Source organism: Stegastes partitus, unplaced genomic scaffold (assembly GCF_000690725.1).
Source record: "Stegastes partitus isolate 25-593 unplaced genomic scaffold, Stegastes_partitus-1.0.2 Scaffold145, whole genome shotgun sequence".
Classification (NCBI taxonomy): domain Eukaryota; kingdom Metazoa; phylum Chordata; class Actinopteri; family Pomacentridae; genus Stegastes; species Stegastes partitus.
Window position 1 is genome coordinate 498,678 of NW_007577876.1, and position 27,809 is coordinate 526,486.

The 27,809-nt window shown below is 44.9% G+C and overlaps 2 protein-coding genes across 5 annotated transcripts; one reads left to right on the forward strand and one right to left on the reverse strand.

The window, feature by feature from the left end:
• Nucleotides 1–314: 314 nt before the first annotated feature.
• On the forward strand, nucleotides 315–24,478 carry kat6b (K(lysine) acetyltransferase 6B). 4 transcript variants are annotated; one of them, XM_008279141.1, is made up of 17 exons: nucleotides 315–504; nucleotides 2,675–3,530; nucleotides 7,433–7,541; nucleotides 10,121–10,236; nucleotides 10,451–10,532; nucleotides 11,029–11,158; nucleotides 11,784–12,745; nucleotides 13,867–13,988; nucleotides 15,305–15,417; nucleotides 15,551–15,692; nucleotides 15,828–15,989; nucleotides 16,556–16,649; nucleotides 18,174–18,405; nucleotides 18,688–18,847; nucleotides 19,272–19,556; nucleotides 20,417–20,717; nucleotides 20,846–24,478. In XM_008279141.1, the coding sequence occupies exons 2-17, from the start codon at nucleotides 2,913–2,915 to the stop codon at nucleotides 23,686–23,688; spliced, it is 6,471 nt and encodes a 2,156-aa protein (XP_008277363.1). In that variant the 5' UTR covers nucleotides 315–504; nucleotides 2,675–2,912; the 3' UTR covers nucleotides 23,689–24,478. The 4 variants fall into 4 exon arrangements, with proteins under 4 accessions (XP_008277363.1, XP_008277361.1, XP_008277364.1 ...); XM_008279139.1 differs by lacking the exon at nucleotides 315–504 and adding an exon at nucleotides 1,836–1,999; XM_008279142.1 differs by lacking the exon at nucleotides 315–504 and adding an exon at nucleotides 1,836–1,999 and having other exon boundaries at nucleotides 11,784–11,839.
• Nucleotides 24,479–24,972: 494 nt separating this feature from the next.
• On the reverse strand, nucleotides 24,973–27,244 carry dusp29 (dual specificity phosphatase 29). Its single transcript, XM_008279138.1, has 4 exons — nucleotides 27,093–27,244; nucleotides 26,736–26,955; nucleotides 26,429–26,652; nucleotides 24,973–26,351 (listed from the first exon to the last, which is right to left on the reverse strand). Exons 2-4 carry the CDS (start codon nucleotides 26,915–26,917, stop codon nucleotides 26,140–26,142), a joined length of 618 nt encoding a protein of 205 aa, XP_008277360.1. The 5' UTR covers nucleotides 26,918–26,955; nucleotides 27,093–27,244; the 3' UTR covers nucleotides 24,973–26,139.
• Between the last annotated feature and the right edge of the window lie 565 nt (nucleotides 27,245–27,809).

The following is a 27,809-nucleotide window of genomic DNA, read 5'->3' on the forward strand; positions in this document are numbered from 1 at the left end:
ATCACATTTGGAGCATATCTGCTGCACATCAATGGAAGTTTAAAATGCCCATAGGGTATTGGATGTTAATAGGACATAAAAATGTTCTGTAGCCTGCCGAGGCTAATCCACTAGAAACATGAAGAGCAAGAGAAAAAAAAAATGTTCCTCTTGGCTCATCACTGGACGTGTTGATGGAGGGGGGAAAAGTGAAATTGACAATATCATTGTAGGAGCGCACTAAAGGGGCGACGGTCCGCTCCACTACACTGAAGTAGGGATGTCTACAGTGGAAGAAGAAGAAGGGGGAGGGTACCACTTTGTCACAGGCTGCTATGTAGATTAACCTTTCAATTAGTTGTTATCAGGTCCTCTCCATGTCTCGGCGCAAGCTTTTCAGCCTTTCGTTTCAAGAAGATCAAAAAATCCCAGGAAACCGCTCGGATATGTCGCCGCACATTTATCCTTCGACGTTTTTCCCCGATAATGAAGAGGAGTATCCGAAGGGGGGGAAAACTTGAAGAGGTAAACTAACCAGCAAATATTTACGGTCGCCTGTGTGCCCTCTTTTCTCTTTGCACTCTCTCTCGCTCTGCTCTCTCTTTCCTACTAGTTATATATGTTCATCCTTGCATGAAACTTGGCGTTAATTTGTTGTTGCCTTCTCGCCCTCAGCGGCGGCAGATTTCTGTTACAAAACGGTGTAAAAAAAAAAAAAGAGAGAGAGAGAGAGAGAGAGGAGATTTTGTTTAAACCGAGCAGGGCTGTGTATCATGTCCTAATATAATGTAGGAAAATGAACGGCAGCTAAAGAAACTAGCGATACATAATTGAGAAGCAGTGATGAAGGAGCGACTTCTCCCAGCAGTCGTGTTAACTTGTATTCCCCCCTGATCGGCTGCTCTCCCCTCCGGCTCCACTGTTTGTCCTCATTGGAGATATTTGATAGTTAATGGTGATAAAGAGGTCATGCCATCATTGCGCGGCGCAACACGGGACGGGGATCATTTTCGCTGGCGGACGTTGAAACCGAGCTACTTTATTATTATTATTATTTTTATTATTTTTAAAGCTGTATTTCTCGCCAGTTTAAAATGTGAAATATCGGGAGAATTACGACTCCTCTCGGGGAAATAATGAAAAGGGAGAGGAAGATAAAGAGGAGGGAAAAGGCGATAGCATAGACACATTTTTTTTTTTTTTTTTTTTGCCTGTCTTGAATATGCTACCTGGAATTAATAATAATTCTAAGAATACGGAAACAGATAGAAATACATGTGTTCCACTTTAAATCAGCGGCGAGCAGCCTTTGCAGGTTTTTATGCAAACAAATGATAGATTTAACAAACAGCCAATTAAAGTCTAAAATGATCCAAATCACTTTCAAGTGTAACCAACTGTTTCAAGGAGGAATCTGAGTAAAGGTGGGCCGGTGCTAAACGCGCCGCCGACCGGGTTAAATACGCGTCCCGTTTAATTACCCCTCCGCCGGCTCGCGCCCGTTATGGCGTGTTTATAAGTTAATAATAACCGGCGGAGTCGGTCGGAGCCGTAAGTTGAGATATTACGAGTGTTGGAGGTGAACGGTATCGATTCATCACTGGAGGCACCTTAAGAGGCGGGTCAACGGCGGGAAGTGACAGATCACACAGCCAGTGGCGTGCCGCTCAGACCCAGCTCATACATAAAGATTGACATGTGCTTTATCAAACCAGAAATCGGATCTTGTCTTTACAGCCAATATTGAAGTTGCTGGGGAGGGCACATTAGTGTAGGTAAGGTTTAATGAGACTCCATTGGATTGTAATCAGCGTCATGTCGGATTCATGTAAACTACAACATTGTAACAAAATGGCGACTGTTTAGGTGACATCAGTAATGCTGGCAACGCTGTCATTTATCTGCTCAACTCAGCGGAACACAACTCCGGCTCCACTTATTACCGGCCCCGCTCGTCGTTAAACGGCTTCGGCGGCGGCTTGCGGTCGTGGCGCGGACGTGTAGCAGCAGCTGTCAGGGAGTGAGTATCGATTATCTGTGTGTCATTAGTAGGCAGGGGAGAGGAAAAAAAAAAAAAAAAAGCTCGCGCTGATCAGTTTGTCGCCGTCGAGCTGTCAAAAGTCTCGTGCGGACAGCTAACGGTTAAACTTTACGTCTGCGTCTCTTTTCTCTTTTTTTTTTCTTTCTTTCTCTTTTTTTTTTCTCTCTCTCGTGTTTTTTTTTTCTGCGTTTTTTACACGACACATTTCAGGAATTTACTCGCCGCAGGAAGGAATGTTAACTTGTAAGTTTAGATTTTTTTTCTTTTCTTCCAAAGAGAAAATGTCGAATAACAACGTGAAAGCGAGATCATGCATCTCTCCAGGCGACTGTTTACACTTTTCCAGAAGTCGCTAGAAGTTTCTAGCTACCTGTCATAGTCTGAAAAACTCTTAGGAAATAGTCTCCTTGGAAATGGACATCTGGTTCCGTGTGTGGATTATGGTGTCAGACTAAGGATTAAGTCACTCTGATTTCTTTAGCAGCCATGACAGCGCCTGCATCTGCTTTTATCCATCTGTTTCTCATGTTTTAGCACATCTTAAAAGTCCTGCATTCCTCTGTCTTAGCCTGTAGGTCCAATATGCTATAAGCTAGTTTATGAAGTGTGAATAAGAAGAAATACTCACCAGTTTGTTTGTTCTGTTTTTTTTAGATTTTGATCTGGGACTTTGGTAGATTCCACGTCCAGGTCAGCTGCCACTGTGGAGTTTACTAGTGCCAACTTTTCCTCGAGCCCAATGACAGATACCCAGGATTGAGAAGAAGTGTGCGGATGCTGTTGTGGAACATAACTTTTTGGTGTTTGTTGAGGATGTGGATGTACCGAGTTTTCAGCAGCAGACAGGGGGAATCTTTATGGATCACGTTTTTGTGAGGCTCATTGTTCAACCATGGTAAAACTTGCAAACCCTCTGTACACGGAGTGGATTCTTGAAGCAATACAGAAAATCAAAAGGCAAAAGCAGAGGCCTTCAGAGGAGAGGATTTGTCATGCGGTGGCCACATCGCATGGACTGGACAAGAAGACCGTCCTTGAGCAGTTGGAATTAAGCGTTCACGATGGCTCTATCCTCAAGGTTACAAATAAGGGGAGCGCCTCCTACAAGGACCCAGGAAATCCCGGAAGAGTTGGATCAATCTTGCCTGCAAACGCATCTGTGCCATCAAAGGAATCTATATGGAATTCGAGTGATCTCCGCCATATTGATTGGAATAAAATAATTAGGAGGGCCATCGAGGGCCTGGATGATACCCACGGCTCCTCGCTGAAGAACATCGAGAGGTATCTGAGGAACCAGGACGACCTCTCAGACATTGTCGACAACTCTGCCTTCCGGCAGAGGTTGCGACTGGCGGCTAAGCGGTCGGTCAACAACGGCAGGTTGCTAAAGAATGGCCCGCGGTATAAGATCAGCCACGGCAGCATGGAGGGAAGGAGCCCCAGGTGTCCGAGCGCTTCCCCCTTGGTCCTGTCGTCAGTGACACTCCTCCCACACGAGCGAGACCAGGTACACACACCTTGGCCTCTGCATTCTCACTCCTTGGCCTCACGCTGATTCTTATGTCATCCTGACCTTTCCTGTATCTTATCCTGCTGCTATCCCAAAAGGAGAAATCCCAATACCCACAATAATGAAAGCTATTCCTCTCGGTAATGTCTAATTGATTTCAGCCCTACTAACTCCAACATGTTCTGCAGCTGCGTTTTGGGACAAGCGAGGGCTTTTTTGGAGCTTTAATGGTGGCATTAATATGATATCACTACCACGGAGGGAGGATGAAAGTTTGGGCCTCCGCTGAGATGAATTTGCTCAATAGGACTTTTATGACTGTGGTCTTAATATTCAGGACTCCAGCTTGGCAGGTCAGAAACAACGCCATCTAGAGTGTATCCCTCTGGGGCTGTGTTGGTCTCCATAATAAGAGAGCTTGGATAATCAGAAAGTCATGCTGACAGTGTGTGGTAGGCAGTCTGCTGTAGGCTTCCCACAGGTTATGTAACTCTAGCCTAATGACCTTAAAGGATGTGGCTGGCTGTCTTGTGAGTTGCGAGGCATTAGTGAACAGAATTTTGATATTTTATCGGTAATTTGCAAGCGGTATGAGCATGTGTCGAGAAAGGAAGGCAAAATATCCTCAGACTACATGTGGTTGTTGTGACCTTTGTGCTAACTGAGATGCCCCAGAGAGGGAATAAAACCATATAAACAAACTTCCAGGTTGCATTGTTTCTGCTGCTTTTGGCACCTCGGGGCTGGTTTATAGTTTGCACAGACTCCATCTCTGTTACTGGTGCTTAGCAAAAAACACACGCTGCAGACAAATGCCTGTAAAAATGACGGCACTTTTGTACTTGCTTTGCAATTTTAAGACACTGTCAAGCACAGGAGAGTGTTTGATGGAAAATAGTTTTCTTTGTGTGGCCTAAAGTGCAGCGTGCAGTCATCTAGGTAGTTTGCTGTGAAGGCTCTTTGCATATTGTGTGTTGAGGCTTATCAAGATGAAATGCGGTCTTATAGTTTATGCACTAGTTATGCAGCTGAAGAGGCAGCAGCAGCAGCAGCAGCAGCATCAGGCTACAGAGCTGTCACCCTGCTCCTCACCAGTTTCACAGTGAATAATCAGGAAGCGACACCTTGATACTGCAGCCACAACTGTGACTGTGTCTGTGGTCAGGCCAAAAGTGAAACTGAGAAGTGTTTAGAGACACAGTGTCCTGCGATGGTTCTCATAGCTGAGGGAAGGCCTGCTGTTTTCCATTTGGAACATTTCAACCTATTGCTCCCAGCCTGATGACATCACCTCGCCCAGTCCAGGTTTACCGTTCACTTCAAAGCGTGAGACGTCTCTGCTGCTGCCTGCTCGCTTGTTCAAGCACAACCAGAGTGTGTGTGTGTGTGTGTGTGTGTGAGAGAATAAGAGATACTTTGAGGTAAAAAAGAGCAGTCTTGGTTTAGAGTTTATTAGATTCTGAAGAGACTCTGGCAGGAACAAAGGCAAGGAATGAGAGTTTTTTTTCCTCCTGCTGTGTTATGCAACCACTTGAGCTCTCTCTCTCTAGCAGCAGTGTTCTAATAGGACCCCACCCCCTCACTCAGGACAGCCTGCTCTTTTGAAGCAGCATAATTTCCTGTAATGTACTTAATTTAGAATCCCCAAGTAAATCATCAGCATCTCTTCAGCTGTGTTTGTTTCTCTGTTTTTGCGTTTTTTTGGGGGCTGTACAGATTGCAAATTGCTATTGGTTTTATTCACCAGACCTAAGAATATTCCTAATGGAAATTAATCCAGCTCAGATCAGACCTCACAGCTCAGTCAGCGGAGACCGTGTTAGGGAGTCTTATTAAGATAAAAACAGCTTCGCTATCGCTGTGCTCGTAACGTTTCGTCAGTAGTATACTCAGGTTGCACATCAGCGCTAAGCAGTGCGTCTTAATTTCAAGGTTTACATTAAATTTTATCTCTTGTTTGTATAATGCTCTTCCAGAACTCGTATTTCAGATTTTTTGTTAGCCCACAGCAGAAATGACACACATGCACTTTTTTGTACCTATAAAAGAAGTAATAACGCTGAAGTAATCACAGCGCCGAGGCTCTGCTGTCAAATGCCTTCGCTGCTTCTCTTAGCCGTGATAACACACAACGGCTTGTGATCAAGGACTAATATTTTTCCCTTTATCTCTGTTCTGAGTTTGGTGAGGCCCTCAGTGACACACTTTGTGCGGTCCAGTTAACAAAACACTGGGCTCATATGTAGCAGCTATTTTACCATATTCCAAAGAATAATGAGAAATGTCCATCAGTCCAGTGTCTTGTCTTCACATTCAACGATAAGAGAAAAAATTAATCTAAAGATGTTCAATTTAAAGTTATAATGAAAACATCACAAATGTGCCTAGAACATTCAGAACCGGGCCCATTCAACAGGACTGTTAGCGGCTGTGATCCTGACTGCCTTATGTCAAAGCAGCATGTGTTTTATTTTTCCTCCAGAACATGAGACGATACAGAAATCACCTGTGATCCACAGTGTGAAATCCTACAGGTGTAGCCTCATCACACTAGATTTTTTGTGCTATGTCCATAGTCACAGCTGTGTGAGCAGCAGTCAGCTTCTAATGCCAGTACCCACTTTCAAATATTGACCTGGCAGGTTGGAAAATAGAGTAATCATTGATGTGGCAGTAAACTGCTTCCCCTCACCGTAACTACTAATTGATAGAGCCAGGAGCAGCCAGGAACAATGACCAAATTGCCTCTGCATCCTTGCTGCACTTTCCCCTGGGCTTCATTTGGACGATGTGACAGGTTGAAAGGATGCTCCTGTCTCGTGTTTGTTGATGTATGAACAAAGAAAAGCATCATGTCCCTTAATTCAGCTGAAGGTCAGCAGGAGGTCAGGACCAGCAGAGATTTGGAAGGTGTAAATTTGGTTAAGGTCAGGACGCTGATCTGCGTCACAGACACCGGGAACTAATTATGGGTATCCCCAGAGTGCCCTTCAAAGCTCCAGTCAATTGGCCAGGCCTTAGTTTGTAAACTGATGATGAGGTGGGTTATTTATGGTCACACCCTGTGAGTGTTATTTTCCGTAAAGAACTTCCTCTCAAGCGGAGAAAGAAGACGCAGTTTGTTTGGTGCTCATGAGGCTTTTGTATATAATCTCATCTTTTAAGGGAACCTTATGAAAGCATCCGTCTGAGTTTAGTCTGGTCTTGATTTCAACCAAAGATTGCTCAGATTACAGTACGAAGTAATGACACTAAGTCCTCCCCAGTTTTCCCTCTGAAGTCAGCCTCTCTTCATTGTGAGTGATCAATGGGGAAATCCTCTTAAACCTTGAGCTCATATTTTACTTCTTCTTGACTTCACCGTAAGCCCTTAAATGAGTGTTTGTTCTGAGACTCGCAACATTTACAGTGGATCATGGCAGCAACAATGAGAGCATGTTTTATTATTGAGGTAATTTGATTACATGCTGGTTAATCCTTTCAGACTGGAGTGCAAGCCTTAAGAATTGGATTAAGCCCTTAAACTACGATTACTAAGATCACTTACCCATTCAGATGTAATGGATAAAGGAGGTGGATCTCAAATGCAGCAGATCTCTGAGGACTCTGAGATTCATTTATTATTCATTTCTAGTCTGTGAGAACTCAACTCTTCTTTTTTTTTTCATTCTCTGGGCTTCTGCTTCCAGTACTTTTTTTTTTTTTTTTTGTGGCTGTTTCATTAAATCCACACACTGGTTTTTATCTTCTTGCCTTAACCAGCAATATGACTACAGTGATCTAAAAAATCCTGACAAGATAAAATGTCCAAAAACAAACAGGCTTTCAGGCACTGCATTCACAGCCTGTGCCCATCTCTGTTTCTTAAACAGTTTGTCTCTGTTTGTGTTCCCACCCAGCTCCGGGTCGACCCCATCCCAATATGCAGTTTCTGTCTTGGAACGAAAGAGTCAAATCGGGACAAGCGGCCAGAAGAGCTGCTGTCCTGTGCCGACTGTGGGAGCAGTGGTAAGTCGCCTTGGGTAGCATTCCAGTTTCTGGATGTTCTCACGAGCCACAACATACATACATGCACAAGAATAAATAGTTTGTATGTTAGCAAAGGATCAAAAGAAGCAGTTTCAGTGTATAGAAGAGTAGAGGTGGGAAATATGGCTAAAGTCATTATTGCAGTATTAAGAGGGTTTTTTTACATCAGTATAAATAGACAGATGGATGCTTTAATGCTGTTGCATATCAAAACACTACAAACACTTTTAGAAATAAAAAAATATATTTAAAAGTGCAAATTCTTACTGTAACAGTTTAGATATTCGATAAGGAAAAGACTCTTAGCTGTGTGTATATAACATTAAAGTTTAAAATACATAAAAATGTCCTTTTAAAGACAAGTACATCATAATTATCATAATTAGGTCACAGATTCTGACCATACAGGATGAGAACTTAAACTCAGGGTTAAGTCTGACTTTACACATCGTACATGCTAACAAGCTGTTGGGTTTTCAGGGCTAACTTGGCTAACGCTATCGCTGATAAACAGTAATTGTTTGGCTCATGTGGTGCACTGAAAGTTCAGATGTCACATACCACACGGTACCGTTACACCGCTGATACATGCACAGAATTACACGTTGAATGCAATAAGCTGTGCTCAGATTCTTTCATCAGACAAACGTGCAAAACACGCTTGTTGATAACAAAATCTGCTGGCTTTTTAAATTTAAATTGCTATATTTCGCTGTGTACCGAGGCACAGAGTTCACAGTTTGGTGTGTACGCTGCAGCAGAGAAAACAGACTAAATGCATAAAATAGCACTTTTGACATCTATTTAGAAAAATTGTGTGCGTTCAGCAGTCACTCATTGGCTTAATGTAATAGCTGAGACACCTAAATGCTGGTTCACTGTCAATACCACCAAATACAGAACTATAGGACTCTAACCTACACGTCTTTCTAAAATAAATCAATAGCATGAAATCCAGCAGCACAGTTTCAGCCATGGCCCAAAGTAATCGCTCCTTTAGTTAGCACTGAGGAGCCATCTTGTTTGAATAAACTTTATTGTAATTGTCAGTGGAAACAGTAACGGGGTGCGGCTGAGTTCGTTATGGCTGCTCAGCTGACATATTCAGGGTAAGCAGGGAAGTCGCAGGTTGTTGCAGAAAGCCAGATTACAATAAAATGTCCGGTGTGAGTTAGCGCATCGTATGTGATTAATAAATAATGCACAGGTTCTGCCCAGCTCATACGGCGTATACTATCAGCGTGTTCTGCCTCATATACAGCAACTGCTGCGCTGCCAAAAGTTTCTGGTTGGAACTCGCGCTCTAGAATTTCTGTTCCCAGAGCGTGAGTACATAGACATAAATAGATTTACTCGCTGTAGCTGTTTGGATCAGAGGGCACACTGAGCCCAAGTCTAGTACCTAACTGAATATCCTCTCCTAAACTCTTTGGAACGAACACACGTACACTTACAGCCCAGATGTTTGTTTGGAGATGTAACACCAGAAACTGTGGATGAAACTCTTTATTGTTGGATCTCTCATAGTAATTCTGTTTTACATGCATGTGTGTGTATTTCCTGTTATACTGCAGCTCGCCAAACCTCCATATAACGCAACAGAAACGTATCGCTAAAGCAGTCGGCTCATTCATTTGCCTCATTGCCTGAAATCACTTAATATTAGAGGAGATATTTTGTGTTATAAAAATTCTATCATCTGACAGTGAACAATATGTAATGAAATGATCCGAGCCTGGCAGCAGCAGTTCTCAACATCGGTTAGGCAGATGTCACATTCTCATATTTTCACTTCCCTTTAAGGATTTATTGGAAGAACAATGTTCAGATTGAGTGGCTGAAAGGATCCCAATTACTTGCATCCACCAGAAGGGCAGATGCTCCGAGTGACCATTAGAATCTGAAATCAACCAAGTAATTTTCACACAATTCAGATTCCCGTATAGAGCACTCCAGTTACGGCGGATCAGAGATCAACCTCTTTCCAGCTGCCGATTGTTGGCATTTCCTTTAGTGTTCTTTTGTTCCAGACAAATCTGCTAACCCCCCATAAAATTACCTTTGCCAAGGAGTCATTTATGTTTGAACAATTATTTTAAATGCCGTAAGGAATTGTTCTCCCGGTGACATTTTTATAGCTCAAATTTGACTAAGTAGCGTCGAGGTGGTTTTCATTAACCACTCATAGTGTACACAAATTGTGCTCTCACTGTAAAACAGCTGTTTTACAACCATGAGAGGGAGCCGGGTGAGAGAGGAGGCGAGCTTTTACATGACTTTCATGGATCGGCTTCCATTAGAATGAGTGCCGCTACTGTTTCTGCCTCATTAAGATCAAATTATCTGTAATTAGCGGCTCAGATGTTTGATCATACTGTTTTTAGACACAACTTGTGGCGGGGGGAAAGTGTTGTGGACATCCAGGCCCACCATTGTTTTAATGATGCAATATGTTAATGTTTAACTTGACTGTGTGAACAAATAGGAAGCCTGGTGTCTAGCAGTCGGCGCTGGTAGAAATGTGTTGTGATAATATGCATGTTTGATTGCTTCTGAAGGGCATCCATCGTGTCTGAAGTTTTCCCCCGAATTAACCTCAAATGTGAAGAGATTACGGTGGCAGTGTATTGAATGCAAAACCTGCAGCTCCTGTCGAATACAGGGCAAAAACGCTGTGAGTACAATGCATACATCTGAACACACACCATTTTCAGTGTTGTTGGCTTGAAGGTAGATCCCATTTTGTGCATCCCTGAGGATTTGTTGAGATTTGTAAAGCCTCTCTTGTGCACAATTGGGCTTATTTTTCTAAAAGACTTTAAATGACGGGGGGTGTTGCATGTATGCAACTGGGACATCCCTTACACATGCCTGCTGTTCCCTTTCAGGATGAGATGCTATTCTGTGATTCATGTGATCGGGGCTTTCACATGGAATGCTGCGATCCGCCGCTTTCAAGAATGCCAAAAGGTGAGGTGTTTACACTGTCTGGCTTCTCTGTTTCCCCCTCTGCTGTCAATTCAAAGCCTTTTCTTCACAGACGGCCGTTTGGGGCTGTCACTCAGCACACAGAGAAGCAGCGGTGGCTTATTAGGAGCTTTGCATGCATATCAAATTATTCCAGCATCCCCAGGGAGATTTGCTATCTCTGGATTACAGTACTGACCCTACAGCGAGGCTTGTAATGATGGTGCACGTACTGTAGTAGGATATTTGGCAGGCAATTCATACAAGTCACATAGCTTAGCTCAACAAGCTGACACCAAGTCTATTTCGCTGGACAGAGAATTGACCCAATGTTTTTCTTATGGATTTTCGCGTTGTGAGTAATTGATTGTCATTGTGAGCTGGCAGGATTCTCGCCAGCTCCCGGTATTAAAGGAAATGTTTCAAATGAATGTACTGTATGTCCTCTGAATTGATGAACCCACCCAAACTGTACTCTGTGTGTTTGGACACCCTCCAGGAACCTGGATCTGCCAAGTCTGCAGGCCAAAGGAGAACGGGAAGAAACTGCTGCACAAGAAAGCCGATCAGATCAAACGACGATATGCAAAGCCAATCGGAAGGCCCAGAAATAAGCTCAAACAAAGAATGTGAGTAGTCTGAATATTGGTGGTTTGGTTTTATTAATGGTGGATTTCTTCTCGATATAATAACACGTTGCTGTCTGACTTTGCATTTTTCACACAATTGATGTTTGCAGCTGCAGTTATTCATCGTAGTTCAGAGGCTGGACTCCTCGGTTCAACTCTAATGTTGTTTGTTTGTGTTTCTAGATCTGAGCAATTATAATTATTACATGATCTCTATTGAACCTACTCTTTCCAGAATATTAGAAAGAAATAAAAGAAATACGAGCAGCTCTTTATACTTTACATTTTGTTGGTATAACTGATGCATGCAAGCAGCCCTGAAATGTTTTAACAGCCTGAGATCTAATCTGAACAGCTTTATTTATATAATTGGAGAGGTTCACATTTTATAAGTTGATCACAGGTTTTGTACATAAAATCCTGTTTTGCAAAGTTGCTCATAACTGTAGATGTCAGGAAAATGCAGTGGAGTTTACAGTAATGGTCGTGTGGTATAAAGAAGCATAAACGGCCTTAGATTGGTGTGAAAGTGCTTCTCTGAATAGATGTTCTTCGCTGCGTTCCTCTCGTGGCAGTCAGGGCTGACCTTCTACAACGGACGCTGTTGTTGTTCTTGTCTCGGCAGGTCTGTAACCAGTGGTGACGGCTCCATGGTAGCACTTGGAGGAAGGGGGTCACCTGGTAGGGGTCAAAAGATTACCGTCTGTTCCACACCTTCATCTGGTCATGCTGCATCTGTGAAGGACGCCAGAGACAGATTGGCTGTTGCAGACCCTTGTTGTGCGGTCGACGCCACCCAATTCACCACTTCCACTCCCACCACCACTCCCCCCCTCACGCCCACCTCCACCCCAGCTACATTCACTGTTAACAAGAAAACCAAAGGGCTTATCGATGGGCTTTCCAAATTCTTTACTCCTTCCCCTGTGGGCCGTCGCTCGCGAGCTGTAGCCGTAGAGTCGCCCGCCAAACAGTTAAGCTCTAGAGACAAAGGTCCACCCAAACTGTCCAAGCCACCAGAGCCGTTTGCCTTTGCTGCTGACGCCTCTCAAAAGATAACCCCCTCGTCCTCTGCACTTCCTCCCGCTTCCACGTTGCCGGGACTTAGCCCCCCGTCGCAGGTGTCCAGCAGCTCCACCTCCGCTAACTCGCCCCAGAGCTCTTCCAGCCAGTCTAGTGTTCCTTCCCTGAGTAGTCTCTGCAATAGCAGCCAACTTAAGGGACTTTTTGACGGACTCTCTCACATTTATACTACTCAGGGACAGTCACGGAAAAAGAGACTACCTTGCTACGCGCCACCTAAGCGCATGCCCCATAAGCAGGATTTGCCCCATGCATCCAAAACGGGGCCCCAGCGCTTGGGGAAGAATGAGTTTAATAAAAATAGGTTACACTCCACATCTGCTGGGCCAGGGCGACCCAGAGGACACCCGTTTAAGATGGTCAGTCATTTCAAACGTAACCCTTTCCTTAAAAAGCACAGGACACTAGGCAGGCTGAGGTATAAGTTGAGCCCTCAGAAGGGAGCGCCCTCACCAGGAAAGGGAGACTTGACAGACGGAAGAATTAAGCCTGAGAATAATCATGGTAAGCAAGGCTCGAAATTCCAGCCAAGACCTGCGTATCCACACCTTTAAGCTTCTTCTTTATTTTAATTTATTTTTTTTAAGCTTGACACTCGCAGTTTTGTTTTTTTTTTCCAGACTAGAGCTAATCTTTTCTTTGAGAGGACACCCTCAACATTCTAACAGACTACTAATCTTCTTCCTGATTTGAATTCTTTTAGTTTATTAACACAGTTTCGTTGCGTTTTGACTTGGCTGCGGAGTTCACGTGGCTTCCATCCTCTCGCCCGTTGGCTTTTGTCATAGTGCATGGCCCACTAACTCCCTCATGTTGCTCCTTGCTCTGTCCTTGACCCTCTGCAGTAGTGCGCACGTTGTGATCACTACCTAGTAGAGACTGTAGTCACATCGCGCTCTTCCTCATCCCACCCTCACTCTTGAAATCACTGTCTCCACTCAACCTCACTTCCAGCGGTCATTAGACACATACAACCCAGTGATTCACCCACCCAAGTTGACTCAGAGCTGACATGATGATTATAGCCAGAAGTGCAGTAACCCTTACATTTCACTGTCTTCCTGAGTGAAGTCACAGCTTAAAGAAATAACACGCAGGAAAAACAAACGGATATATGTTTCAAGAAGTTCTAAACAATATCCTGCACAAACACTACTTACTCCAGCAGCACATTTCCATAAATATGTTAATGACACATCACTTCCACTTGTAATGGGTTTTTGTTTTGGTGGTTAAGTCATGGTGTTGATGTCTTTCATAAAATTACTGCCTGCTTTCCAACATCAGTTGCTTTTCATGTCGACACTCGCTCCCTTCACTGCATCTGCTTCTTAATTCATGGGAAACTGTCTTGGTGGATGACTAAGCACATGAAAGCGGTTACGCAATTAGAGTGATTTAGTTTCACTTCATTACATTAGGGATTTTCATATAAACATGCAAAGATGATACATTATGAAATTCCTCAGAGACACAGCCTCAAACAGGCTCAGCAGCAGTACTCACACTATAAGCACATTTGCATAGAATGCATTTATGAGATTATTCAGCCACGGCTGCTTCAAACAGGCCGGTGCTGATGTGCTGTCTGATGTGTTGATGTTGTGTTATTGTGCCTGTAACAGGCCACAACGGGGAGCTGCATGTGAAGCAGGAGGCCCAGGCAGAGTTTGTGGCCATGTCCAGAGACCACGTCACAGAGGAGGACATTGAGACGTTCACGCGTGTCCAGCAACATGCTGCTCAGGTGAGAGAACTGAGTAAAAACATGGAGAGTCTGAAGGTACAGAGGTTTGCAGCTTTAGTCTGATGTATGGTGAGAAAGTACTGGCAGGTCCTTTAGAGATCATATGTGCTGTCAGTTTGTTCAGGTATGAAGTAAAACAAGTGGAAAAACTGCTACAGATGTTTTAATTCCACATCTTAATATAAAAATATGACAATCCCAAAAAATATAAAAATGAAAGTCGCTTGTTAAAAAAATCCATTTATTTTGTTCCTGAGAACTTTTCTGGGATCATTTTAATTTTGGGAATCACACAATATATTTTTTTTATATCCTTTGGCAGAACTTTTAACAGCAGGAGTGAGACTGACATTCCCATGTATTATTCCAATTATCTGTTATCATCACGTATCACTGTAATTATCAGTTATCTCCAAACATGCTTCACTCTCCGGTTTCCATTCACAGAGTGTTGAGTAATTGTTAAAATAACTGCGCAGGCTAAGAACAAGAAAACATTCTTTAAGGTTAAATTCTTCCTCTTCTTCAGATGTTTTCTCACAAAGGGTATTTGGTTCTCTAAAACGACTTTCAGCCTTTATTTAAATACATACAGCGCCTCCATAACTACTGGTTAAGATGTGTTCTTTGCCTTCTAGTAAATTCAGTTTTTTTCTAAATAATATAGGACCACACTGAAAAAAAAGAGGAAAATTCAACCTTTAATTCAAGTTCATTTATTCAGTGTGAATTAAAAAAATAATTCTTTTACATCAGATCATGTGAGCCACAGTTATCAGCAGCCTGGATGTTAATACTCTGTACAACCCAACAATTCATTTGAGTTGAAGGTTAAATTTTTCTACAGGTTTCAGTGTGAGAGGATGTTTCTGCAAGAACAGCTGAATTTATTTTAAGGCTTTTAACACGTCTTAGCCAATCATTATGGAGGGCGCTGTACATATATATATATATCTATATGTGTGTGTGTGTGTGTGAGTGTCCAGCTGTACTGTACGGTAACATTAGCCTTATAATTGGTCATAGACAGAACATCGACAGCCTTAAAGACTTTCAGGAAAACTGATGTAGAACTCTGTTAAACAAGTGATCAGACGGTTCCTCTGGTGTCGGGAGGGCCCAGATTATGTTGTTTAAGTGACCGATTTATGTCAGATGTACGGTATCTCTCATTTTCACACGGGAACTGTGAACCACCATCTTGATAAGAATTTGTCACGATACAATTATGTGGACTTGTGATAAGAGACACTGTACCCAGAATTATCTGGGTCACTGTGTTTTATCAATTTGTCCTTTGTTGAATCTTTCCACAGAGAACTGGATCTCTGATGAACACAGACTCCATTCGATGCCCTGCTGTCATTGAATTTGGAAAGTACGAGATTCAAACCTGGTACTCGTCACCTTACCCGCCTGAATATTCAAGGTAACGTTGATTTGGTTTTTATGACAAATAGTGCCACTGTCTTTGTTGCTGGAGCTGCATTTATTTGAGTGTCCTTTTATAAAATCTCTCGTGCTGAAGTACAAACCGCAGCTTTCTCTTTTGTCTTCATCAGATTACAAAAGCTTTATCTGTGTGAGTTCTGTCTGAAGTACATGAGAAGCAAAAACATTCTCCAGAGACACACAAAGAAGTGTGGCTGGTTCCACCCGCCAGCCAATGAAATCTACAGAAAGGACAACCTTTCCGTATTTGAGGTCAGCTTGCCTTTACAGCAATAAAGCAATAACTGTATGCTGCATGAGATCTGGCTGAATGGGTTCTGGGAGGAGGAGGGAAAAAATGGGAACAGTTTGAACAGTGTCCTCTTGCTCTTTTTATTCCGTGTTTAGGTTGATGGAAATGTCAGCAAACTATTCTGCCAAAACCTCTGCCTGTTAGCCAAGCTTTTCCTGGATCACAAGACCTTGTATTATGATGTGGAGCCTTTCCTCTTCTACATACTTACAAAGAATGATGAGAAAGGCTGTCATCTTGTGGGCTATTTCTCCAAGGTAAGAATTACTGAGTGATTTTATGGGAAACGAAAGAATACCGCACATCATTTCTGACTGGTTATCCTGATACGGAGAGACCTCGCTGTAATTTGTCCGTTTTCGTAGCATGGATTTAACCTATTCATAGTAGTGCTTAATCAACTCATGATTAATGCGATTAGTCAAGCAAAAAATGCCAAATGTTGGCTTCCAGCTTGTCAGATGTGGGAATTTGCAGCTTTTCTGTTTTGCATCGTTGTGAATTGGAAAACAAGCGACTGACAAACCGAACATGAAATTGTATTATCAGAAACCCAAAAATTCATTGACATGTTAACTGATAATGACAGCAGTCGTTAGTCGCAGCCCTAATTTTCACACAGTGATACTTGGTGGTGAGAGCTGCTACCCTGTGTGTGTGTGCATGTGTGTGTGTGTGTGTGTGTGTGTGTGTGTGTGTGTGTGTGTGTGTGTGTGGCGTGCACGTGCATGTGCACAGCTTTAGACAAGGACAATGGCAGGTGCAGTAAATTGCCAGCTTCAGCAGAGCTCTGACATACTTGATCTGTTTCTCCTTCCCTCAGGAAAAGCTTTGCCAGCAGAAGTACAATGTCTCCTGCATAATGATCATGCCTCAGTACCAAAGGCAAGGATTTGGAAGGTTCCTTATTGATTTCAGTAAGTTCCTTAATGCTTTTTTAGACCACCAAGCTCAGGTTTTTTTTTTTCCATTGGTTTTTACAAACAATTTCAGATTAAAGGGTGAACTTGTAGCTGGTGGCAAGGTGCTGTTATTTTGTTAAGGCTTTGAATGGGCCTAATCAAGAGCATTCATGTACGGCGTTTGGGCAATCACACGAGATTAGGAGCGGGAAACCTGACATTCAGGCTGCATACGTTATTAGATGGCCGGTAGTATTTAACCTAAGCATTGGCTGAAGAGCTTCTTCCATAGAAAATCACCTCCGATTCTCTCTTCTTGACTCGTGATGAGGCGCAGACGCTGCTTCTATGTTTTAGTCGAGTAAATGCAACACATACAATATTTAAAGCCTTGCGGTCCACTTATGAAAACAGTTGCTGCCTTGAGTGGATTTCTGTGTTTAGGCAGGCAGTTTTTTGTCATTATAGGCGACTTTGTGTGCGAGGAAGAGAAGGAAGAGGAGTGAGTGCAGGGAGGGCGGGCGGTAATGGAGCATTTGATTTCCTGTTCACTTTGGGAACCATTGAGACACAGAGATGCGAGAGGATCTGTGATATTGAGAGTGTGCTGATAACAAAGACAGGGATTAAGGGAGATTGAACACAGCTGAGTTCTGAGCTCTTTGAAGGCTTTATTGGAAAATGTAGCTTTGGAGCTGGAAGTTGTTTAGATTAAGATTTTCTGTTATATTGGATTGTATTAGAGGAACACTTTGTCTCAGGTAGCTCTGAGAGCGCTGCTGTGTGAAAAATGTTCTCTTTCAAATCATAATTCAAAGGTCTCAGCGTAGCTCTTGTTTTGGTGTATTATTGATAATACGCTTGTAAAACAACACAGAATGAACAATTACTCTTTTAATTAATTTATTTGAATATTCACGGCTAAGTGTTTGTTATCACAGGCTCCTTTTCTTAGCTTCAGTAATGAATATTGTCGTGATTGCTGGAATATTATGTGTTCACTGTTTGGTGATTAGATTTGCTTGTTTGGTTCTCGGTAGTGGGTGCACATTAAAAGGCATTAATTAATTTCATGCCGCTCATAATGGATGACCCTTGACAGGGCCACTATAAAACTAATTACACACAGATACATATTAGTGTTAGGTTTTCCTTTTTTTTTTCCGTGTTCGTTATCTCCCCTAAGTGCAGTCTCCTGTGAGCAATGACATCCAGCTGCTTCTCTGTTTCGCTCTGTCGCTTTGTTTCCTCTTTACTCCCCTCTTTCAACCTCCTCTGTTGCCCTTGCCAGCATGTATCATAGCTTCTGACAGAGGTTGAAGGAGTGGAAAGCTGATTGCCTTTTCTCCCTTTATACTATTTGAAGGTGAATCCCAACCAGGGTTTGGTGTCACATCCTTACATGAATATGTAATCCATAAGGGAGGGGGTGTCGGTATTGAATTGCAATCTGAAATAACCCAGCAGCAGCAGCAGCAGCAGCAGCAGCCTCTAGCTTGACTAAAGCATTTTGTTTTTGTTTGAATCGTGTCTTTTTAGGTTACCTTCTCACCAGGCAAGAAGGACAAGCCGGCTCCCCGGAGAAGCCGCTGTCAGATCTGGGTCGCTTATCCTACCTGGCATATTGGAAAAGTGTCATACTGGAGCACCTTTATAAGCACCCAGATAAACACATCAGTGTTAAAGGAATAAGCAGGGCCACTGGGATGTGTCCACACGACATCGCCGCTACTCTCCAGCAGCTCGGCATGATTGACAGACAGGATGGCAGGTCAGTTTCCGAGCCACAGTCTCCTTCAGCCTGTGCTGCCGCTTCTGTATGCTGTCTGACTTATCCAGGCCAGCGGGTATTTTTAACAGCATATCCATTAATGCCGCTGAATATTGACAGAAGTAAGTCAGGTTAAGCACCCCCAAGGACACGGAGCACCTGCTGTCCCAAAGAGCTCGTCTTTGTGCTCGTATTTAACCACACATCACCTTGTGTCTACCCCGGCCGGCGCTTCCCTCTGTTGTGGATGTGAACTCATGCACTTCTCTCGCTGTGACTTAGGATCGTGTTGATCAGAAGAGAGCGATTGATCCAGAGGCACATGGAGCGGCTGAGGGCGAACCCACGTCAGAATGAGGTGGACCCCGATGCCCTGCGCTGGACACCTTCCACCACTCTGAACGCTGTGCTGTCTGAGGAGGAGAGGGAGGCAGAGATGGATGTAGGTTTCTTTGTTCAAGAGACACTAGTTGTTTGTTTACACACGCCTGCGATGCTGTTAGTGAACGTCTGTTTGATTAGCTGGGGAGTTCAAATAGAGGCCATTAATGGAAAAGACATTCTCACTGTCAGCAGGCATCTAATGTTGTGCAAAATTGCCCTAAATCAGTTCACTACATAATTGATAGTGCTGAATATTCCATGAAATGCAATCTTTCCACGGTTGCTTAACAGAAATGTTTCCTTCATGACGGGCAGACATCCAATCAGGACGCTGCTCTTATTATCAGGAGAAACCTGCAGTGATTCATTTGTCATGATGTTAATTCCAATCTCTTGTTTTCCCATTAGCCTCATTGCTCAGATGTTGGATCCGAGCGTGCGCCCTTCCCAGAGATAATGCGTCTTGTCTGTTTAATTACCAGGCTGAGCGGCTGAAGGAGCAGGCCAGTTGCTGGGAGAAGGAGGAGAGAGAGGGCTACATGATGACTCACAGCAACAGGCAACCTCTCACAAAGGTCCACTGCAAGGTTCCCTACAGGACCTACGAGCGCCGCCCCGCACCTTCCTGGACCAGGCGCATCCAGCAGATGGAGGAAGTGAGTGACGAAGACGACGATGACGACGACGCCGATGAAGACAACGATGACTCCGATGGCTCGCCGCCCATCCTGACAAAAGCCCATGCGATGCTTGCAGCCAAGAGAAAGGTGACTTTTAGCGCTTGTTGATGTGAATCGTCTTTCCTCTGAACCACAAGTCCCCAGTGTGATTATCTCAGTGATAGTCTGGAGTTTTATTCGAGCACAAAGTGGAGCTGGATGTATATCTAGATATCTGCCTTCATTAAGGACTGTGTTGTGTACTTGGGTGAGATGGAAAGGTTTGCTAAATATTCATGAATTCAGTGTAGGGTTCAGTGGCTTCCTCCTGTCATCTGGAGCCTCCCTGTGTGCCTGCAGCTGTAGATAATAGATTGTGTTTTCACTGCTGGTGTCGAGACTGTGCAGGCTAAACCTTGTACTATTGTCAATGGTCATGGTTAATTTACTGCCCTCCTCTGTGCTTCTCACATCTGTTCTGTCTATATGGCACTGCCCCCTTGTGCTGGAGATAATATTACAGCCGGCTGCATGATGTCAGGGAGACCTTTTCAACAAAAACAGTATGGAAACCAGAAAAGAATGACAGTGGCTGTTGGGGTTTATTTAGTGCATTAGTTACAGTATTGATTTCACATTCTTCTTGTGAAGGATTTCGGAGAGGAGAGCGGTTGAGTCGCAGGCAGCCGGTGGGAAACAACTGGAGAATGTAAAATATAGACTGTGGTTTCTGCTTACTCTGCCTTTCTCATTTGTGGTTTTCCACACCAGGCTGCATTGCTCAAACATTTAGTCTTGCAGTGTGGTTTTAACATTTTACATTTAGCACAGAAGCCTGGATGTTTTCCTGCTATATCCTCACGGAGGTCATCCACCTAGTGCCCTAGTTTTCAGTCTAAACAACACGACTCTACTCCAATGGAGGTTTTATTCTATTTTTATTGGTTCTCCTTTTATTTGTCTTGCAGAGAACCATTGTTCTGAAGAAGAGAGGGCGTAAAAGAAAGCGAATAAACAGCAGTGTAACAACAGAGACCATCTCTGAGACAACAGAGGTGCTGAACGAGCCGTTCGACAACTCAGAGGATGAGCGTCCTATGCCCCTGCTGGAGCGCACCTGCAGAGTGGGCGAGACGGAGGAAGAGGAGGAGGAGGAGGAGGAGGAGGAACACAAAGACAAGACACCAAGTACACCAATGAAACGCCGGCGAGGTCGTCCAAGGCTGGAGAAAAATGCACAGAAAGACAATCTTGAACACTGGAGCGAAGGTATTTTCATGGTGGCTGTAGTAAAAACATTATTTATATTTTATGTTTCACGTTGTTTTGTGCTGAATCTGTGGCAAAACATTAAAGCATTTCTCACGGATATTTTTTTCTTTCTCTGGGATCTGTAGGAGCTGACGTTCTCTGTAAGAGACCCAGCAAACCCCGTCCAGTGAAACGGAAGAAAGGCTGGCCCAAAGGAGTGAAACGTGGCCCTCCTAAGTGGAGGCTAAAGAACGAACGGAAGATGGGCTTCAAGCTGAACCTCTACACACCCCCTGAAACTCCCATGGAGGCAGAGCAGCACCACATCCAGACTGAGGAAGCGAAAGGTGAACCAGACCACGACGTTGTCAGCGCCGATGAGGGCAGCAAAGCAGACAGAGGCTCGCCTAGCCCAGATATAACGCTAGACAGACTCCCCTCTGAGCCTCCCAGTCCTGCTGATCATGGCTCCCAGAAGTCGAGCTCCCCTGAAGGATCGCCGGTGGCCTCTCCGGTGTGCTCACCTGCCGCCTCTCCTGCTGCTGTGTCTCCCACGCCCGTGGACAGAAGTGATTCTCCAGAACCACCTGAAGATGAGCAGCAAGAGAGTGAACATGAGCAGGACTCCCCAGCCAAAGATGCAGAGCACAGCACAGACGGTGCTGTGTCGCTGGAGAATGACAATGAGGAAGATGAGGAGGAGGACGAGCAGAGAGCTCAGAACGAGGATCAGGATGCGGACGATGAGGATGACAGTCACAGCAAGACGGCAGGACCTGAGAGCAGCGTGGAGGAGTTGGAGCAGAGTTCAAAAGACACACCCAAATGCACCCCACCTTTTTTAGATCCAAAAGAAGACAATGACTCTGAGTTGAGTCAGCAGGTTTCTACAGTGTTGTGTAGTGAAGAGGAACCAGCTGCTGCTGCAGAAAGCACGGAGGACGCAGTGACAGAACCAACAGTAGCAACGCCGCCACCTGAAGCAGTAGCAGTCGCTTCAATAGCCGCTGTGGATTCGGATAATCCTGTAGACTCTGAGTCAGAGGAAGAGAGCACGCCCAGTCCTGGTCCGGACCCCCCGCCTCTTCCACCTGCAGAGAGGCCGACGCTCAGTCCCGTGCTGAGGGAGGATCCCCCAGTCTGCACAGAGATTGACTCAGAGACAGCTCAAGCTGTTCAGTCTCTGACGCAGGAGACTGAGCGAGAGAATGTTTTCCAGGACTGTGTGGAGAGCCAGGAGCCCTGCAGGAACCTGCAGACCTATGCCCATGTGGCCCAGAGCCCCCAGCTCACCTCACTGGATGACTGCCCCCAGTCAGACCACAGCAGTCCCCTTTCCTCCGCGCAGTCCCATCCCAGCCAATCGGTACGCTCCGTTAACAGCCCAGCTGTCTCCATCCTGGAAAGCGGCTACACTCAGATTAGCCCTGACCACAGCGCGATCTCAGTGCCCTCGCTGCACAACATGGAGACGAGCCCCATGATGGATGTGCCGTCGGTGTCAGATCACTCCCAGCAGGTCGTGGACAGTGGCTTCAGCGATCTGGGCAGCATCGAGAGCACCACAGAGAACTACGAGAACCCCAGCAGCTACGACTCAACCATGGGGGGCAGCATCTGTGGGGCAGGCCCCTCCCAGAACAGCTGCTCCTATGGCAGCATCCCCCCTAGTGGTCTGCCCCAGAGCAGCTGTGCCGTGAGCCAACAAATGGCTGCTGTTAACCCGGGCAGCTGTGGAATGATTCAGCAGAACAGCCTGAGTTCGCCGCCACACTGCAACGTCAAGTCGCCACAGGGCTGCGTGGTGGTGGAAAGGCCTCCCAGCAACAGCCAGCACAACCAGCACAGTCAACACAGCCAGCGCAGCCAGCACAGCCAACACAGTCAACACAGCTCCCACAGCAGGCACGGTCCACACAATCAGCACAGCCAACACAATCAGCACGGTCCACACAATCAGCTAACCCAGCACAGTCAACACAATCCCCACAACCAGCATCGACACCACCACAATCACCACCTGCAGCACAATCAGCTCAGCCAGCACAATCAGCACGCTCAGCATAGCCTTCACAATCAACACAGTCAGCACAGCCAGCAGCAGCCCATGGCACAGTGCGCCATCCCCACCAATTTCACCACCACCATGCAGCTGGCAGACATTCCTGAATCTGGCAACCCAAACTTCACCCTCTATGAGAGGATCAACCATCAGGGGGAGTATGGCAGCGGGCATTACTCTCAGTCGTCTGGCCTCAGTCTGGCCAAGCTGCAGCAGTTCACCAACACGTTCATAGACCATCCTCACTCGCTGCCTTTCAACCACTCGGCCTCACACCCCATCACATCTTATGCAAACACCCCGTCGCTGTCGTCGCAGCACTCCAGCCTGGTGTCCCTGTCTCAGACCCCGCATCGAGTCCCCAACCCACAGGTGCAGGCCACCATGACCCCGCCCCCGAATCTCAGCTCGCCACCCCCCATGATGCTACAGCGCAACATGGGCATCCCGCCCTCGCAGCGGATCCAGCCCCAAATGGCCTCTAAGAATCACATCTCTGCACGCTCCAAGTCGGCCCCGCTGTCACACCACCAGCAGCAGATGTACGCCCGGCCTCCACAGACTGTGGCCATGCAGGCGCCATCCAGGACGCTGGCCGCCATGCCACGCATGAACATGAGCATGAACATCATGCCGGCACCAGCCTACAACGTCAACTCCATGAACATGTCCTCCCTTAACGCCATGAACGGCTACAGCATGAGCCAGCCCATGATGAACAGCGGCTACCATGGCAACCATGCCTATATGAACCAGTCACCCCAGTACTCTATGCAGATGGGCATGATGGGAACACAGCCATACCCCCAGCAGCCCATGCAGGCTCCACCACATGGCAACATGGTGTACACTCCAGCTGGTCACCATGGTTACATGAACACAGGCATGTCCAAGCAGTCCCTGAAAGGGCCTTTCATCAGGCGGTAACTGTCCGCAGGACTGAGCTGGTTCTGCTCACGTGCATTTTGCTGTTCAGAGATGCACTGATCTGGCCTTGTTTTCTTTTTTCGGTGTCTTTTTGTTATTGTTTATTACTTAAAAACCAGCAGCAGCACTTGGAAAGAATGCAAAAATTTTCATCAATGAGTAAACTTTGAAGCTAATGTTGAAAAGTATTTTTGTTCCTCCAGATGGGAAGCCTTACATCATTACGATGAAAATCTATTTAATTAGTGTTAGTGTCTCTGATGTGTCTTTAGGCCAGGCGGGTTCGGAGCTCAGACGTAGAGATTTCATCAGTGGTCTTGCAGTCGTGTAGCAGCCTCAAATGAAGCCATTTAATGTGCCTGCTACAAGTGGAGATAGTGGCTGTTTGAACCTGTTCAGTGTACCTGTCTAACAGTGCTGACAATTAGTTTGTACTATACTCATGCCTTTGTATATTTAAATTATTGTACTTATTTTGTAAAGTGACAACTAGCATGCTTCAGTCTCTGTTAGTGACAGTGCATTGAGTAGTACTGTACAAGTGTTGTGCTTAATAGCAAGCCATTTTAAAAATATCTGGCCTTTATTAGGTTTCCCTCCACAGGGAGAAAGATGAAACTATATTTTGTTAATTCTAATAATGTAAAAAAATGTAAACTTAGTCCTGTTTTCTGTTTGGTTTGAGAGGTTTTATTGCTATGTATGTATAATTCTGAAGTCTTTTGTAACAGATCTCCTTGAGGCAGCTTTCTGTTTAATAAAGCAGACTGATTTCTGTCAAAATAAAAAAGCATATCTCAGTGTTTGTACCCTGAAAAATTCTAAAACATTTCAAAATGTCCAGAAGTGTGGCAGAATTTAAAAGAACTAAATGATTATAGTGATGAATAACAATAAAGAAAATATAAATTTAGTCCAAAGTCGATATTTTACATAATGCCTTTAAAGCTACGTTTTCATTCCATCTGTAGATTTGTTTTCTATCTTTATAAAATGTTGGATTTATATTTTACCGAAGTGTAGAAGAATAGAGCCTGTGAATAGACCAAACTAAGCTAATGGATTGCATGTAAAACGCAACTTGTACTTGTGTTTTTGTTTATATTGCTCTTTTGTAGCCTTTGTACCTGTACAGAGTTGCTGGTAAGAACGGGGGGGAAATACCTGGCTATGTGCACACAAATCGGACAGAACGACATTCTTGTATTTATGACTTTTCTCCTTTTGTCAGTCACTTAAAAATGCTGTACATTTTAGCATAAGAATAAATTATGATTGACCATGTACTTGATTGTTCTCCTTTAATTTGAAGCGTTTGCTGCCCTGAGGCGTGTCACACGATGCAGCGACAGGTTCTGAAGGTTTCTGTTCATCCAGGCAGCTGTTTTCTCTGCAGAAAAGTATTTTAAAATAAAAAGTACACGTTAAGCAAACTTGACTTCAGCTTGACTGCTCTTGAGACTCGATTTACTCGAGATTTCGCTGAAACTACACATCACAACACTGACGTCTCAAGGTTTCACCTGCTGGAATCCCACAACAGCACAGTCAGGTGGGACAACAGCAGATGGGCCTTGCAATGCCACACACACAGTGAATAGATAATTAGAAAGCCTTTGCATTCACAGTCTCAGTTCAAATGTCCAAAGTGCTGCACAGCTTTCATGGCAGTACTTGCATCTTGACTTGCAGTTATTTGGACTTGGCACTCAGAGACATTTGCCGTTGTTGCTTGTGTCACATGCTTGATGTGACGTTCCTCGGGACTTGCTGTGGTAGAAGCTTGAGACTTGACTTGTCTTGCATGACTTGAGATTAAACTAAAACTTGTGTGACATGACCTGAGGCTTGACCTTATAGACCTGGTACTGGACTTGGACTTGTCTTAAATTACTTCAGCCTTGACGTGGACTTTTCTCCAATGACTTACAGCTGACCTTGGACTTGCACTATTTAGACTTGTCTTGGAAGACTTGATGCTTGACTTGGACTTGTGTCAAATGACTTAAGACTTGATTCTGACTTGTCTACTGATTTGAGAGTTGACTCGGCTCGAGGCTTGACTTGGGTTTGTCTCAGATGACTGGATCCTTGACTCTAGCATGTCTTAAGCTGCTTGACAGTTGACTTAAACTCGTCTCAAATCAAATGCCTCCAGGGTCAACTTGGATTTGTCTTGAATTACTTGGAGGTTGACTTCGATGTCTCAAGTCAACTCAAGCCTCAAATCACTTGAGACTTCACTTGTGTCAAAAAATGAGTCTTGACTCGAACTTGTCTCGAGTTACGTGAGACTTTTTGTGATAGAGCTGATGCCATGTTAGACTTGGAATCTAGCCTGCTTCTAATGACTTGAGGTTAAACTTGAACTCGTAACTTGACTTGAACATAAAACCAATGACTTGACCTTTTCTCCTGGGAATCGGCTTGAACAGGAAACCAACAGAGCGGTCAGCTGTCCTCTGTCGAGTCCTTCCTTTCCTGGAGCTTCTGGTCCAGCTCTCTCAGCTGTTTCAGGAAGCCCCAGTTGGGGATGATGCGTCTGCGTTTCTTCACGTGTTCGATGGCGTCGACCACCGTCATGTTCTCACAGATCATGAGGTAGGCGAGGAACAGCGTGGCGGACCGACTCCTTCCCATCACGCAGTGCACCAGCAGCTTATCTGGAGACGACACGTTTCGGTCATAAAGCGTCGCTTCACCAAATCACAACATTCAAGCTCTGTGTGAGCGGTCTTACTCTGAGGATTCTTCAGGGTCTCCTGAATGAAGCCGGCAGCAGAGAAGAAATACTGGCTGAGGTCGAAGGCTGGGACGTCTTCTGCCACCACCCCGTAGTAGACGACGTCCATGTCGCTGTAGTAACCAGGTCCGGTGTCCACGTTGTTCCACGTCCCCTCTGCTGCGTTCAAGATGTGCGTAATCCCCAACCTCTTCAGGTTGTACTTGTCTTTTGCAGTCTGCCTGCAAGAAGCCGCTGTGAGTGTCACATTAATCCTCGCTTATTTTATTCAGTTTGGTAATTTAATGCCTTTTTTTTTACTTACTCGTCCCCAACGTAGACATTAGGCCAGACCTCGTTGACATGAGTGTAAGCCACACTCCCACGGTTGAGGATTTTCTCCAGCTCATAGCCCCCAGGTGTGACATAATCATCCACTGGACTGGATTCCTCTGCTGCTTCTGTAACATTTATCTTGGTGCCAGTCTTCGACTTGCGAGAAGCCATTTTCTCACTGTGGCTTCCTTTCACACATGATTTATTTTCTTAAGGAGAAAAAGAAATACCACACTTGCCTTTTTTTTTTTTCTTTCCCCTCCGCTTCCACTTTCCTCCGTCTACAGCCATGAAAAGGTACAGATTTCCCTTTTTGTTTTTCACATGCATCTCTAACACCACTCACCGGGAGATTGAAGTCCTTCGTTTTCCTCCTCGAGAATTTGGTTTTCATCATTCTGGCAGCTTGTTGTGAAGCAGCCCTTAAAGGCAGAACATGGTAAGGTTTAGTTCTGGCAGGCTCAAGTCAGGGCACAGATTGTATAACCGCTCTGTGACGGGCATCAAATGCAGAGGATATTTTTAGGGCTGTGATGTGGTGGGCCCCTGACCTTAGCTGCCACGTTCTGTGCCTGTGGGGAAAACTTCCACCCAGCCAGTCCCTGCCATCCACTTCTAAACACACAACTTTAATCTCCGCTGCTGGCAGGAAGCTGCGCTTATCCAAACTTTGCACTTGCCAAAGGATACCCATATTCACTGGAGTGAACAGGGCACTCTGAGCTTTTGCTCAGCCGTATGAGCGACTCCTTGAAAATGTGTCAGTCTCTCTTAGCCTTTCTGCATATCTTCAGACGCTGGGAGAAAGCGTGTAAGCGCGGCCTCGCAACACCCGTTAAGGATGTTCTGCATCTTCTGGAGCCTCTCGGGGGCCAAGAGAGAGCTGAAACGTGTCAGACTGTTAGACAGATGAGCTTTTTCACAGGATGCCACATGTCTTTGATTCCCCATTATATGATATGCACGGTCCATTCAGTGATCTAAATGCGAGCCCCCAAAGTGAGAGTGTGATGATGACTGTATTGCGGAATGGCTGGATGAAGCTGCTAACATGTCAGACGGA

Bases quoted from the DNA above. Each gene is read 5' to 3' on its own strand.
- kat6b (XM_008279141.1), top strand. From the start codon at position 2,913: ATGGTAAAACTTGCAAACCCTCTGTACACGGAGTGGATTCTTGAAGCA. The intron at 15,418-15,550 runs GTAACGTTGATT...TGTCTTCATCAG, and splicing joins TACCCGCCTGAATATTCAAG to ATTACAAAAGCTTTATCTGT. The intron at 15,990-16,555 runs GTAAGAATTACT...TCCTTCCCTCAG, and splicing joins TTGTGGGCTATTTCTCCAAG to GAAAAGCTTTGCCAGCAGAA.
- dusp29 (XM_008279138.1), bottom strand. From the start codon at position 26,917: ATGGCTTCTCGCAAGTCGAAGACTGGCACCAAGATAAATGTTACAGAA. The intron at 26,653-26,735 runs GTAAGTAAAAAA...GGCTTCTTGCAG, and splicing joins AATGTCTACGTTGGGGACGA to GCAGACTGCAAAAGACAAGT. The intron at 26,352-26,428 runs GTAAGACCGCTC...TGTCGTCTCCAG, and splicing joins GACCCTGAAGAATCCTCAGA to ATAAGCTGCTGGTGCACTGC.